Source organism: Rhinatrema bivittatum, unplaced genomic scaffold, assembly GCF_901001135.1.
Source record: "Rhinatrema bivittatum unplaced genomic scaffold, aRhiBiv1.1, whole genome shotgun sequence".
Lineage (NCBI taxonomy): Eukaryota > Metazoa > Chordata > Amphibia > Gymnophiona > Rhinatrematidae > Rhinatrema > Rhinatrema bivittatum.
In genome coordinates this window covers 74,177-89,411 of record NW_021820730.1, presented here as the reverse complement: position 1 = coordinate 89,411, position 15,235 = coordinate 74,177, and the positions used below count along the sequence as shown (strand labels likewise).

The window sequence follows — 15,235 nt, the reverse complement described above, 5'->3', positions numbered from 1 at the left end:
AAACGTAGAGACTTTCCCATTGATATCTATACTTGATTAATATTGTATCAAATACTTACGATGTAAGTTGTAGCTGGCCAGGCTATTGATACTCACAGTGGGGAGGGAATGTAGCACTGTGATACAGGATATCTTCTGGGCATGTGTTTCTCTCTCTCTGCCTCCAAAGCGATGATAAAGTTTTACCCTGTTTTATAATGTCCCAAGTGAAATCCAAGACGAATGTTCTTTTCTGATTGGTCACAAATTGGAGCTCTTTTCCTCAAATATGGTTTTGTACCAGAATAACCAAGTTCTCTTGTCATATATGGTTTTGTGCCAGAATAGCCCCAGCCAACTAAGATTCACTTATTAGCATGGCTCTTCCCTATAGAAACAGTTGTTCCTTTCTATTATAGAAACAGTTGTTTTGGAGTTATTTCTGACCCAACCAATCAATGACTACAGCAATGACTATATCCAGGACTTCAGCTCCGGTTGCTAGACAGACTCCAAATGTACTCTATTTTAACTGACTCCATACGTTGTTGTCAATCTTCCAATCCAGCATCTCTGAGCAAAATGCGAAGTCAGCAAAGCTTCAGCCTGTCACTAGTAGCTGGCTTACTAGTTAAATCCACTGTATCCAATACAATATTAATTCAAATAAGGAAATCAAAGAAATAATCTCCCCATCATCCCACAGTAAGCTACCTATCTGCACGTTTTAACACTGTTTCTGGCACTACTGCACTCTGTGACACACTGACTCTGGGACACACCGGGACACACCGGGACTTTTTGATCGTACTATTCGCACCTCTGCTTTCTTCACACTGGAACAAATTTATATCACATGTGCTTCAGTACCTGTTCTTTTAAGTGCTACTCTTGCTTGAATTGCCTTATTACTACTGCCCACTGGGATATATTTTCCTCAATTGCAGTTTGTTTGTTTTTTTTAGTAAAATTGTCTCCCTTATATGTGCTATGTGCCATCTTCCCATCCCTATATCTTACCACCCCCACCTGCGTAAAACCTTCCCTTTCCATACACATCCCCCCATCTCCCGGAAATCATTAATTCCAATCATGATCTCCCCTTTCACCCAATTTCTAGGCCTTGCATCTCTAGCTATTACCTTAATCAATGTACAATCCATACTCAAAAAAGCCCCCATTCTCCATGATCTGCTATCTGATGACAATCCTGATATATGCGCCATTACTGAATCATGGCTAAAAGATTCAGACCACGTTTTCCTTAACCAGTTACCCCACCAAACCTACGACATTATTTCTATCCCCAGACCCAAGAAACGAGGTGGAGGGCTACTCCTGGCCACTAAAAAACACCTTAACCTTAAACTCCAACCCACCTCCCCACCCCCTAAACTGGAAATTGGGTTACTCAAATCCAACACCCTTCAAGTCTGCCTCATTTATGCCCCCCCTGGCCTTCTGGAGCATGACCCCTCTCCTCTTATTGAGCTCCTTGTAGACAATATCAAGCCTGATATCCCTGCAATTATCCTCGGAGACTTCAACCTCCACATGGATGCTAACCCCAAATCCTCTGCCTGTGATGCCCTCCTGATCTCCCTCTCAGCACTAGGATTCAAACAGACTATTACTACCCCGACGCACAAAGCAGGTCACACCCTTGACCTTATCTTTGTCAATTCCCACATCTCAATTCCCAACTCCCCCATTGCCACCCCTGTCCCTTGGTCCGACCACTATATCATTAATACCACCTGCACACTCAACACCCGCCCCTGTACCCCACACACACAAAAAAAAAACGATCACCTTTCGAAGACCCTGCCCCCCTGAGGCCATATCCCAAGCGATCGAAACAGCCACCAAGACCCTAGACCTTTCAAGTCCGGATGCAGCCCTCCACTCTTGGAATAATATCACCTCCACCATAGCCGAGGAATTATGCCCTTTGATCCACAAAGAAATCCCCCCTCAGAAAGATAAAAAACCATGGTACAACAATGATCTAAAAATACTCAAGCAGACCCTTAGATCCAAGGAGCGCATCTGGCGTCGGCAACCCACACACACACACACTACAAAATACAAACAGACCCTACACAACTACCGTCAAGCCACCCTCAAAGCCAAACGTGACTTCTATTCAGCTAGAATCCATGACTATCAATTTAATTCAAGTGCCCTCTTTTCCTATGTTGCTGATCTCACAAAGCCCTCCCTTCCCACACCCCATGAAAGCAACCCCATGGAAAAATGTGAAGAGCTCGCAAAGTATTTCCACAATAAAATTGCAAACATCATCAAGCGCTTCCTCCCTACGCCTATCCATACCCCCTTGCTCCCTATCCACAATGGCCCAATGCTGAAATCACTAGACCTTACATCCATATCAGATATAGTGTCTATCCTAAAAAAGATAAAACCAGCATCCCATATAGCAGACACTATCCCCACAAAAACCCTCCTCTCTATTCCCACCTCTATTGCTAAATCCTTAGCTGACATAATAAACTGCTCGTTAGCATCGGGCATGGTCCCAGACCCACTCAAAATTGCGGTCGTCAAACCCCTCCTCAAAAAACCATCCCTCAACCCCTCTGACCCAGCAAACTATCGTCCTATATCCAACCTCCCCCTGATTGCCAAAGTACTTGAGAAGGTAGTCAATTCCCAAATTTCAGACTTCCTCGAGGACCACCACATTTTACATCCATCTCAATTTGGGTTCCGCAAGGAGCGTAACACAGAAAATCTCCTGCTAGCAATCACCAACACCATACTCATAGGTATGGGCCAAGGGACATCCTTTCTCCTCGCAATCCTTGATATCTCAGCTGCCTTCGATACAGTCAATCACCAAATCCTACTTTCCCTACTAGCAGAAATAGGCATCGCAGGCACTGCCTTATCTTGGTTCTCCTCATACCTCGCCAATAGAGAATACATAGTAAAAATTGACAAAGCTGAGTCTTCTCACATCCCCCTCACACAAGAAGTTCCTCAGGGGTCCTCACTCTCTTCTACTCTGTTCAATATTTATATACTGCCCCTCTGCCACCTGCTCTCTGACCTAGGATTGAACTTTTTCTTATATGCCGACGACGTTCAAATCCTCATTCCTATCCAAAATACTCTAAATGAAACCCTTCAACTATGGGACTCCTATCTTACATCCATCAATTCTCTCCTCTCCAACCTCCACCTTGCCCTCAATGCTTCTAAAACTGAGATACTCATAATATCTAATCAACCTGAACTTACCCTCCCCAATATTACATCCTCCCCCCACGTCTCATCTCCAACTGTCAGAGACCTTGGCATCGAACTTGACCAGCGCCTCGATTTCAAAGCCCACATTAAATCCCTTCTTAAGGGAGGCTTTTACAAGCTTCACATCATGAAAAAGCTAAAACCACTACTCCACACACAAGATTTCCGTCTAGTCTTGCAGACCACTATCCTTTCCAAAGTGGATTACTGCAATTCCCTCCTCCTTGGCCTTCCAGAGTCGACCATCAAACCCCTACAAATCCTGCAGAACGCCATGGCAAGAATCCTAACGAACACACGAAAAAGAGACCACATCACCCCCATACTGAAGGACCTTCACTGGTTACCCATTTCTTTCCGTATACAGTATAAAACCCTCACCATACTACACAACCTCCTCTACAAACCTAACCCCTGGCTCAAGGACTCACCCCACTTCCGCATAACCAACCGTCCTACCAGATCCTCCCACGCAGGTACCCTACATACCCCCTCCCTCAAAATCGCCCATCTCACCTCCACGAGAGAAAGGGCCTTTACCATAGCGGGCCCTTCACTCTGGAATACTCTCCCTACCTTTCTCCGCCTTGAACCCTGCCTGGCCACCTTCAAAAAAGGCATAAAAACGTGGCTTTTCAGAAAGGCCTACCCGGAAACCAACCAAACCTAAACATTTCCACATAATCTACCCCGAAACCAACCAAACCTATACATTCCCACATAATCCCCCCCCCCCCCCACTCAGATTCCCAGCCTCCATCCCCCCCACCCCACCCGCCCTTTCCCCCCCCCCCTCCTAAGGCTTCCCCTTCTTTCCCTCTTTTCCCCATCCTTAGGCCTTTTTTCCCCCCTCCTTAGGCTTTTCCCCCCCTTTTTTCCCCCCTCCTTAGGCTTTTCCCCCCCTCCCAAGGCTTTCCCTCTCGCCTCTCCTTGCCCGCCCTTCCCCTCTTATCTTCCCACAATTTTACAAAATTGTTCAATTTAGTCCGATATAATCAATCCTATGCTAATTGTCACTAATGTAAATATTCCTTTTTCTGTAAATAAGTTCCTTTTATTTCTTATGTTAACGGTTGTTTTTTATACTCTCACTCATGCTACCTATCTTTCCCTCTCTTCTTCCTGTCTCCCTTACCCCCCCCCCCTTTCTGGCCTGCTCCCATCCCCCGGCCCCCTGTTCATTGTAATTTCCTCCTTTAACTGAGTTACTTGTAAACCGGCGTGATGTGCCTCACGAACGTCGGTATATTAAAAGTTGTTAAATAAATAAATAAATAAATAAATAAACCCGGGGGAATGGCAACTGTCGCCCACAGCTTTTCAGATGATTGTGGATCAGTGGGGGACCCCGGGCATGGACCTCCTAGCGGACAGGTCCAACGCTCAAGTACCCAGATACTTCAGTCGCAGACGAGATCCCCTCTCCCACGGGATCGACGCTCTAGTCCAGCCATGGCCGCAGGGGATCCAGCTATACGCCTTTCCTCCTTGGCCCCTGCTGGGTGCCATTATATACAAGATTCAGCGACATAGAGGCCTAGTTCTTCTAGTGGCCCCGGACTGGCCAAGAAGACTCTGGTACGCAGACATGAGAAGACTGCTGGCAGGGAATCCACTACCCCTGCCTCCGCACAGGGACCTGCTGAGACAGGGTCCCATTCTCCACAAGGCTCCAGCTCAATTCTCTCTTACGGTCATTGAGAGGGCTAGACTGAAGAAGAGGGGATACTCGGGACCGGTGATCGATACACTCCTCCGAGCACGCAAGTTCTCCACATCGCTAACATATATAAGGATCTGGAGAGTATTTGAAGCCTGGTGCGATGCTCACAGCACCAATCCACACGCCGCTAAAATCCCTATCATTTTGGATTTCTTGCAGGATGGACTCCAGAAGGGTCTGTCCCTCAGTTCCATCAAGGTTCAGGTGGCAGCACTATCCTGCTACGGTCCCTGGAGTGACGGCAACAGCATTGCCACACACCCAGACGTTTCACATTTCCTGAAAGGAGTCAAACACATTCGCCCACCACTGAAGTGGCCAGTGCCCCTGTGGAACCTCAACCTAGTGTTGGAATTTCTAGCGGGACCCGCCTTCAGACCCCTTCGAGGCCTGTCCCTCCATTTGTTAACCTTGAAGATGGTATTCCTGCTGGCCGTAGGCTCAGCACGCCACATCTCAGAGCTACAAGCACTGTCCTGCCGTGATCCGTTTCTCAGAATCACTCCAGAGGCTATCCATCTTCGCACGGTTCCTTCCTTCTTACCCAAAGTAGTCTCACAATTTCACCTCGACCAAACCATATCCTTGCCAACCACAGAAGGTTTGAAGAAGTCAGAAGAAGGCCGAATGCTACGCCATCTCGACATCGGCAGACTGCTGTCCTGATACCTGGAAATGTCAGAAGCAGTACGAAAGATGGACCACCTGTTCATCCTTCACAGCGGGAAGAAGCAAGGGGAAGCGGCCTCACGGGCAACCATCACCCGCTGGATCAAAGAAGTTATCAAGGTGGCCTACGTAGAGGCAGGAAAACCACCGCCTCTACGGGTCAAGGCTCATTCTACCAGAGCACAAGCGGCCTCTTGGGCAGAAACTAGGATGCTGTCGCCTGCAGAGATATGTAAAGGGGCGACCTGGTCCTCCCTCCATACCTTCTCCAGATTCTACCGTCTGGACGTCCAGGCCAGGGAGGACACAGCATTTGCGAGGGCAATCCTAAACTGTCCTCGGGCAGCCTCCCGCCCAGTCCAGGAGTAGCTTTTGTACATCCCACTTGTTTCGAGTCCATCTGCTACACGAAAGGAAATGTGGAAATTACTTACCTGATAATCTCGTTTTCCTTAGTGTATGCAGATGGACTCAGCATCCCGCCCGGCTGCCGGTATACATGAAGAGTCACTGATTCACGGTAAGCCATGTTTTTCTTATGTAGGGCATCCACCCTGCCGGGTGTCGACGCCTTCCGGTTGAGAACACTGGCGGTCTCCAGCTACTATCAAATCGGTCAGGGTAATCCTGTTCATTTCATTGATTGGTCAGTCACACATATATCCATAAAGCTTTTGCAAGGAAAATTACTGATTTGCTGCACTTCCTGTGGGGGTATATGTACCTGTGCTGACGTCAGATCCGTCTCCAGCTGCTAGCACGAGCACGCTATACCCACTTGTTTTGAGTCCATCTGCATGCACTAAGGAAAACGAGATTATCAGGTAAGTAATCTCCACATTTGTGTCAGTCAAAAAGTTTGAGTTGCCAGAAAATTCTTTCTTTACCTTTTTTGCTTTTATGCTCTCCTACTTTTCTTTTCTTTTTTTTTTCCATTTAATCTTGCATTTTTGGAGCCCAGCAACTATTTGGAATCAGGTCTTTGATCCAGAACCATGAGCCTTCATTTGCAATTACCCATTGAGTTTTACCTTATTTGATACCCCTACAAACTCAGCCCAGTCACTGCATGGACAGTCCTTGACCAGGTGCCATACACCAGGGCTGCTTCTGGAACTCTGCACTCATGGGCCCTAAATCTGGCTACTAGGTATCACGGTTGTGTAATGACTGGACTCTTTCACTGAGGCTGTGAATGCTGCTTCCACAGCCTGGGATGTTTAGGACCTGACCTGGGAATTAAACCCATATCCTATACTTGGTAGTGCTACCACTGAGTCAGCAAGCTGGCCCCATTATATGGTTTTATTTTACTACTCTTCTTTTGGAATTTCTTTGCTCTCCCTTCCTCTGATTTCCTTTCCTCTTCCTTCCCACTTCTCCACCCCCGTGCCATATATCCATTTCTCCAAATTTATGTCAGCTGATGGCAGAATGCAGCTCCTGGCCTCATCTCCACTCATTGCTCAGGCCGTAGTGGCATCTCTCTTGGGGATTAGACTGATCATATCTCCTATCATCTCTGCTAACTTTGCTGTATCCCTCCTTGAGCCTGGACTAGCCACAGTGGTGGCAGCAGTCTCTCTCCCTGGCCCTGGCTGAGTCTACGTGTTGTTTTTTAGGCAACAAGTGCCTTGGTGTGGGGGAATTTTTCCAGCCCTGTCTGCCTCCATTTTTTTTTTTTAAATCTTTAAATCCTCTACAGCCTTTATCTAATTTTTAGCTGTACTTTATTGTATTTATATTTATAATTTATTTCTATTCCACCTAGGTAGGCATGCATTTTAGGTAGTCCTACAATATTTACATAATACCTGGGCTAATGACCCATCACAGGACCCTCAAAACATGTCAAAATTTGTTACAGTCCTCTCCTGATGTTAATTCAGATTTGATGTCCAAGATTCCCTGTCGGAGGAAAGCTTCTTTTCTAGGTCCTGTGTGTTTTCGCCTTGAGCATTAAAGTCTCTCATAAACAGCATGAATAATCATGCTGGAAACTGATGTGGTTTCCAACTTAAACATGTATTAATTAAAGATGAAAAAGTTGATGAACAGGCTCCTCACAGCTCTTGATATATACAGCTTCAAATCTCCAATTCTTTTGTAACCTTTCTTTCCTGAACATACCCAGATCAGTCCAGACAAGTGGGTTTTGCTCACCAACCAACAAATGGCGTCAGAACAAAACTTTGAGGCTACATAAGAGTGCCACCTGCAGTCCCCTCAGTATTTCTCTGACTCCAGCAGATGGTAGAGGTGCAAACCTGCAGTCTAGTTAAAACAAAAAAACAAAAAAAAAGGAAAAAGAAATAGGTTTTAGGTCAGAAGAGAACTATGGAAGCTCCCTGAGATATTGGGCGCCTTCGTGGGCCATCCCTCAGGTGGAGCCGGGTGACCAGGGGGTTGGATACCCCTGGCTGGACTTCATCTGCATTGTGCCGGAGGGTCTGATAGCCAGGGGTCTGGCTCCCTCTATTCTTCCCTTTCTGGTGCCACTGGTCCTGCCAGGAAAGTATTTCCATCATTAAAGTTTTCTTTAAAAAAAACAAAACAGTACTGTAGCAGCAGGGAAGGAAGGCTGTTTTGACCCTGATGGTGGTGGGACTGGACAGCGGGAGCTGTTGGTCTGTGCTGGGAGGAGAGAGCAATGCTTTCACTGGTGTGCCGACAGCCTGGGGACCCGGTTGAGTGTGGCGACAGGCACAAGTTCGGGGCCCCCCCCCCCAAGAGTGCGCTGTGTTTTCCCTCGCGGCTTCAGAGGGCTGGTGGCAAATGACTGGTGAAGTGACCGCAGCCCTGTTAGCATGCCAGTGGGAGCCAGCTTCGGTGCAGCAGCAGTTGTGAGGGTTTGGAATTGTGTGCTGTGCGACGCCGGCACCATGTATGTGGCCTAGCTGGATTGTGCGCCGCGTGGCAAGTGCGAGCCAAAATGGCTCCAAAGCAGAAGGGTGGCAGTGTGCCACGCTTGTGGCTTGTATGTGGCACGGCTGAATGCCCAGTCCCTCTGTGTGGAATGCAGGTTGGGACGGGAGGGTTCCTCGGCAGGGGACCTCTAAGGAAAACAAGGCCTCTGTTTGGCCGGGCTCGTTTTAAGGGGATCGGGGGTTCCTCGAGCGGCAGCTGACCAAGCAATGGAGACCAGGAGATTTCAGCCACGAGAGGCAGTGATTCCCCTCCTCCCCTTTCCCCGGTGGGGCAGGGAGGATTCGGATGTCAGCTCCCCGGAACCGGGGAAACAGAAACATAGAAATGACGGCAGAAGAAGACCAAACGGCCCATCAAGTCTGCCCAGCAAGCTACACACTTTATCCATTTTTTTTCCCTTTTTCTCTCTCCCACCTGTTACTATTGGCTTCCAGTACCCTCCAGCCCTAATCCCCTCCACCCAATCTAGAGAGCAGCTCTGTATCTGCATCCAAGTGACATCCAGCTCAATTGGGGGTAGCAACCGCTGCAACAAGCAGGCCACCTCCTTGCCCCATACTCTTACCCACCCCTGTTTTTATTTTTTTGTTTTGTTTTATTTATTTATTTATTTATTTATTTATTTATTTATTTATTTTTGGAAATAGCAGCCCTCCATCCTTCCGCTCCGTGAAGGTGGAACACCAACTACTGGCCACTGGCATCCCGCTCCGTGAAAGCCTCTGTGGCATTCACGGAGCGGGATGATCCTGGGGATGATCCTGGGGATTTTTCCCCGGAGTTTGTGCTTCTCATGCAAAAAGCCTTCCTGGCCAGGAAGGGCAAAGGGGGTAAGTGGGCTTACAGCTCGCTTCACATGCAGGTCTCTGCGTTGGGTTCACTCAGGGGCAGGTGTCGTGGTCTGACACATGGCGCTCATCTGGATGTAGTCAGGTTTCTGAATGGGGTTAAGCATTTGCGCCCCCCGGTTCAAAGGATTTGCCCAGATTGGAGCCCAAACTTAGTTCTTTGGGTCCTTTGTGGAGCCTCGTTTGAGCCTTTGAGGAGAGTGACGCTGAAGGCAATGTTTCTGGTGGCCATTCTGAAAGGGCCTGCAGCTCCAAAATCCGCCTATCTTGTAGGGATCTGTTTTTGCGGATTTACAGTGACAGGGTTATGTTGCGCACAGTGCATTCCTTTTTGCCAAAAGTGGTGTCGTCTTTTCATGTCATCGCAGACGATGGAGCTACCAGGGTTTCCAGAGTGGTTGAGAGAGTCTCCACCGGACAGTGAGTTACCTCTCTTGGAAGTGCGGCGGATCCTATTACATTATTTGGAGGTTACGAATGTTTTTTGCTGGTCAGATCATCTGTCTTATATGGCAGAATGAAGAAAGGGGACAAAACCTCTAAGGCTACCATTTCTCATTGGCTGAAGGAGGCAATTTGTTCAGCGTACATCTGTAAAGGTCACCAGATTCCTGTGGGTTTGAGAGTGCATTCCACAAGGGCGCAGGCAGGAGATTTGTAGGGCTGCAGTGTGGTCCTCGATTCATACTTTCACCAGACATCACGCTTAGATGTAAGGGCACAAGACGAGGCGTCCTTTGAGTGTTCTACACGTGGGTATTTTGGGTTCCTGCCCAGTTTAGGTGTGCTTGGGCTCATCCCACTTGTCTGAACTGATCTGGGTATGTTCAGGAAAGGAAAATTGGTTCTTACCTGCTAATTTTCGTTCCTGTAATACCACAGATCAGTCCAGAGATCTACCCCTTTGATGCCGAAAGACTGAATTTCCTGCCATGTTGATACTAAAGTTTTACCTTTATTTAAAAAAAATAAATAAATTATTTTTTGGGTAGGATCTGTGGTGTTCCAGTGGGTTTTTTTGTGGATGAGTAAAGTCTGCAGTTTTGGGGGGTTTCTAGCCCTTTAGATCTATTTGCCCTTGCAAGGGGTTTTAAGACAAAACTTGGCTTGGATACTGGTCAATACTGAGAGGACTGCAGGTGGCACTCTGTTATGTAGCCGTGTCTCAAAGTTTTGTCCTCTGCCACCATCTGCTGGTAGGGATGCAAAACCCACTGTCTGGACTGATCTGTGTTATTACAGGAATGAAAATTAGCAGGTAAGAACCAATTTTCCAGTTAACTTATTAAATGGTTAAAGCTAATTCCAATTATTTAATTTGTTCCTTGTCTTTTCCAATCATTTGGATAGTTTTTAAGCTTTTTCCTGATAGATGGCAGATAGGATTTTAACCCAATGTAGATGTTAATGTGAAGGTCCATTTTTTTCATACCTTTAATCCAGTATCTCCATATTCTCTTCACTTCTTTGTGTTTGTACCTGAATGGTACCTCCATGCTCCTCTCTGCTACATCCTGATTTGATGATGGAATCACTAGTCTTCTTACAACTTATCCTACTCCTTCACCCTTGGAATGAATGAATAATTAATTCCTCCAAAAGGGCATTGATGGTCCATTGGTTCTCTCTTTGTAAGAGACACCACTTACTCAAAATGATTAAAAAAAAAAAAAAAAAAAGAAGCTGAGTCCCTGGGCCCTAGGGTCTAAGGTAAAATACAAAAGGAAAATTCTTAAGAAAAAGAGAAACCAAAACCAGAGGAAAGAAGGATGGAAAAACTTTTTCCTTTTAACAAAAAGTTTCCAGAAAGCATCCTATCTACTTTACTTCACCTAGGTCTCAATACTAGAGACCCCCTAGGATAAATGAACCATAATAGAGCAGCAAAGGGACATGCTGCCCCTAGGAGGGTCAACTAAAAGATTCACAACTTAAGATAGTGGCAGAGGTTTATATAGTCTAGGAGTTCACCATCTCAGATTCCCATATGGGGGAGCTACAACCCACAATAAGCTACTCCTTTCCCCTTATACAGATAAGACATTTCTCTTAGTAGGAACCCACAGGATTCTCTATACTCAAAACATACAATAATACAATATAATAAAACTTTAAACCATATAAAAAAAATCTACATGTTATTTCCCTTTCAACCTGTGTATTTTCTTCAACCTGTTTCACTCTGGTTTTCCTCTGTGCTTCCTTTTTTTTTCACCCTCCCATTTTCTTCACTTCTGTCTTCCTCTCCAATCTGTTTTTTTCCTGTAGACAGCCACCTTTTTATATTTACTACTTTTTTTCTGCCTCATTTCCAGCCTTGTTGCTGCTTTTTTCCCCATCTTTGCTTCTTGCCCTTTCTCTCTGCTGCTTTTTTTTTTTTATTTTACCTCCTAACAGCTTTCTTGTCTTCCCAATTTTAAGTCTAGTATAGTACTGTAGTTTGGAACTTTTAAAAACCCAGCAAATGTTGTTATACTGTCTTGCAGCATTAGAATATATACAATTATTTGTAGCAATCCTTAAACGTTAATATATTGTTGTGAAATTTTAATGGGAAATATATTTTCAAAGGATTGATTCTTGTTTTATGCATGGGTAGGTGACTGGTATAATGGACCTGCTACCGACCTTGAGACAGAACCAGATGAGGATTGGGTAGAGAGCAGAAAGGATGAGAGCCGTGCTTACCAAGAGTGGGATGAAGATGCTGATATTGATGAGTCTGGTGAGAGAAAGCAAAATACTATTTGTCTCCTGTTCACAAAGATCTCTGGAGCCTTTTTCCCATCTAGATGTTGCAGAACTACTTTTAGAAGTAAATGTTATAGGAAGAACAGTAAACTGTTATACTCTTGTGCAAATGAATTCAATTGGAAAGATGACTTGGGAGGGGGTGTCTTGGTCGCTTTGGAGGGGGAATAGTCCAGATGTTTGACACCTCTGTACTGCTGGACTCTAATGCAACTGAATTAGGTAAAGAAGAACTTCATAATGGGGGGGTTCCAATGGCATTTTGATGAAGAAGCATTACTGCGCCTGCAATAGTGATAGTGATGGTTGTGGTTCACACTTAGAGGTTGTGACGACAAATATTTTCTCTTAAATGTGATGCTAGAATGTATTGGGTATGCTTTTGTTTAGACTGACATTTTGGTTGAAATAATAAGCAGTACAGTAATTGGCCACTCAAGTGATGTCATTTGATGGCATCAAAGCAGAAAAATGCTCTCTGAGCTCAAAAAATCTGAATAGATTTTCTGAAAATCTGCAGGTGCTCCCATGTAGCCACCACCATTCAGATCTCATCACTTTTTTTTTCTGCCACTTTTTTCTGCATTTTGCTTTTTCTGTTCGTCACTTGCCAAAGTTTTTCTGTCTTTTTTTTTCCTTCTCTTAATAAGTATCTTTTTTTTTTTCCTGTCGATATGTACAGCTGAATTAACCATGACATGGTGATGTCATCCAGTGGGACTGAATAGACACGTCTCTCCTAGCTAGTAGAGCTTTTAGCTCTACTCAGCAAGTATGGGAATTCACAAGCAGGTGTTAACTTGTGAGCCTCCTCAGTCTTTTGTGAGCATAGCACGCGCATGTATGGTCTCGGTATTTTTTTCTTCAATTCTCTTCAGTTTTCATTGTTTTTTCCACTATAAAATTGTGTCTCTGCCTCAGTAGCACCCCCAACAGCACTTCAGCCTTCAAGTTGTCGACGGCTGTCCGACTTACTTATGGCCTCGGGTTTCAAAAAATGCCCGATCTGTTGCGGAATATGTCCATCACAGACCCGCACTTAGAATGTGTGTTGTGTCTGGGAGAAAAGCATGACGTGTTAACTTGTGTGAAATGTGCTGAAATGACGCCGAAAGGGAGAAAACTCTGGATGGAGAAAATGGAACACTTGTTCCAATTACAATTGATGCCTTCGACGTCAACATCCACCCAATAGTCTCCGGCTGGAGCGATCCACAAGGTCGTGTTAAAAAAGCAAACACCCGATGAGGCAGGGGATAGGGCATCGCCAACCCCATCTACATCGTCGTTCAGGTCGGTATCGATCATCGAAAAGACCGCCGAAAGTAAGCAGAAACATCGGCATTGGAGGCCGCACAACCCGGACATCGACCCGATACCCGGTGATCCATCGAGGGTTCCTGGGTCCCAATCTAAGAAACCTCGCAGGACCGAAACATCACCAAGGCCTTCTAAACCACAGCGATCCCCACCGCCATCGGTGCCGGGAACCGTACTTCCTCAGGGCCCTGGGGAAGTACCGCCTCCCCCCATAGCAGCTCTAGTCTCACCAGCTATGTGGGTGGAACTGGACGAATATATTCGCCAGGCAGTAAAGGATGCACTCCTAGCTGCGGTGCCATCGCCAAAACCATAGACACCACCGATGCCTTCGACTCCGGTTCCCATGAACCTGCCGATACCGCCATCGCCAATTCCACTGATGCCGGTACCCATATCCTTGCCGATACCATCGATGCCAGAACCCATAACCTTGCCCATTGTAAGACATACTATATACTGTCATTGTAACTGTTGTAATGTAAAAAGTGATTAGTAACTCTGTTACTAGAACTTCGGTATATAAAACTGTTAAATAAATACCTCCGTTGATACCAATAGCACCATCGCCCTCGATGCCAATACCAGATTTGTCTCTCTTTGCACTAATTTTGGCCAAACTAGACACTATTATCGGTGCCATTCCAATAATATCTCCAGAACCAACAATGCCACCACCCACTAGAGAGGATATCCCGAAGGACCTTCCACCTTCAGAGCCAATTCCCGGTCCATCAGGGGTTCCACGCCCTCATCCACCAATATCACCATTGCTTCCATCTAAGCTGCTGGAACACCCATCCAGGCCAAAGGAGTACACACCTTCTACTCCACTTCATCCTCATACACCGGACACTTGGCAAGATACAGATACGGACACATCCTCAGAGGAAGTCCTCTCTGAACCATCACCTCCAGAAGAGTGAAGACGTTCTCCTCCGGAGGACCTTTCATTCTCCAATTTTGTCAGAGATGGCAGACACCATCCCTTTCCAATTACACACTGAGGATGATTCCAGACAAAAGACACTAGAAGTACTACAATTTGTGGACCCACCCAAGGAGGTTTTGGCAGTTCCAGTCCACAAAATCCTGGTAGAGTTATTGCACAGGTTATGGGAACATCCCTGCTCCATACCCCTGGGTCAACAAAAGAGTGGACGCAACATACTTGGTCGAACACATCCCATGGTTTCAAAAAACTCAATTACCTCACCATTCAGTGGTAGTTGAGTCAGCACAGAAAAAGTCAAAAAGAGTAAAAACTCATTCTTCAACCCCACCAGGCAAAGATAATAGGTTGCTAGACAATCTTGGTAGGAAAATGTTTCAAGGTTCTATGTTGGTATCCAGGATTGCTGCCTACCAATTATATATGACTCAATACCAGCGTAACCTATGGAAACAGATCCAGGAACTCTCTGAGAATCTCCCCCAGCAACTTCAGGAATCCTTCTCAACTATTATTCATAAAGGCCTTGAAGCAGGCAAACATGATGTTCGTGCAGCGTATGACTCATTTGAAACTGCATCCAGGATGTTGGCCACTGGGATAAATGCTAGAGGATGGGCCTGGCTTAAGGCGTCTGACCTAAAGCCCGAAATACAAGACAAACTAGCAGATCTCCCTTGTGTAGGGGAGAACTTATTTGGTGATAAAGTTAAGGAAGCAGTTTCTTTGTTGAAGGAACATTCCGAAACTCTGAAACAATTGTCAGCTATACCTCAAGAGTCTTAATCATCT

General features: G+C 45.9%; 1 protein-coding gene across 3 annotated transcripts in view; it reads left to right on the top strand.

The window, feature by feature from the left end:
- LOC115082041 (F-box/LRR-repeat protein 5-like) overlaps positions 1-15,235 on the top strand; it is a 194,891-nt gene that overhangs the window by 111,130 nt on the left and 68,526 nt on the right. For all 3 annotated transcript variants that reach the window (XR_003854059.1, XM_029586305.1, XM_029586306.1), the window contains exon 6: positions 12,020-12,145. Coding sequence is in view for 2 of the 3 variants with exons in the window: in XM_029586305.1 (XP_029442165.1) it covers positions 12,020-12,145 (126 nt within the window). In the remaining variant the exon portion in view is untranslated. The remainder of the gene's footprint in view (positions 1-12,019; positions 12,146-15,235) is intronic.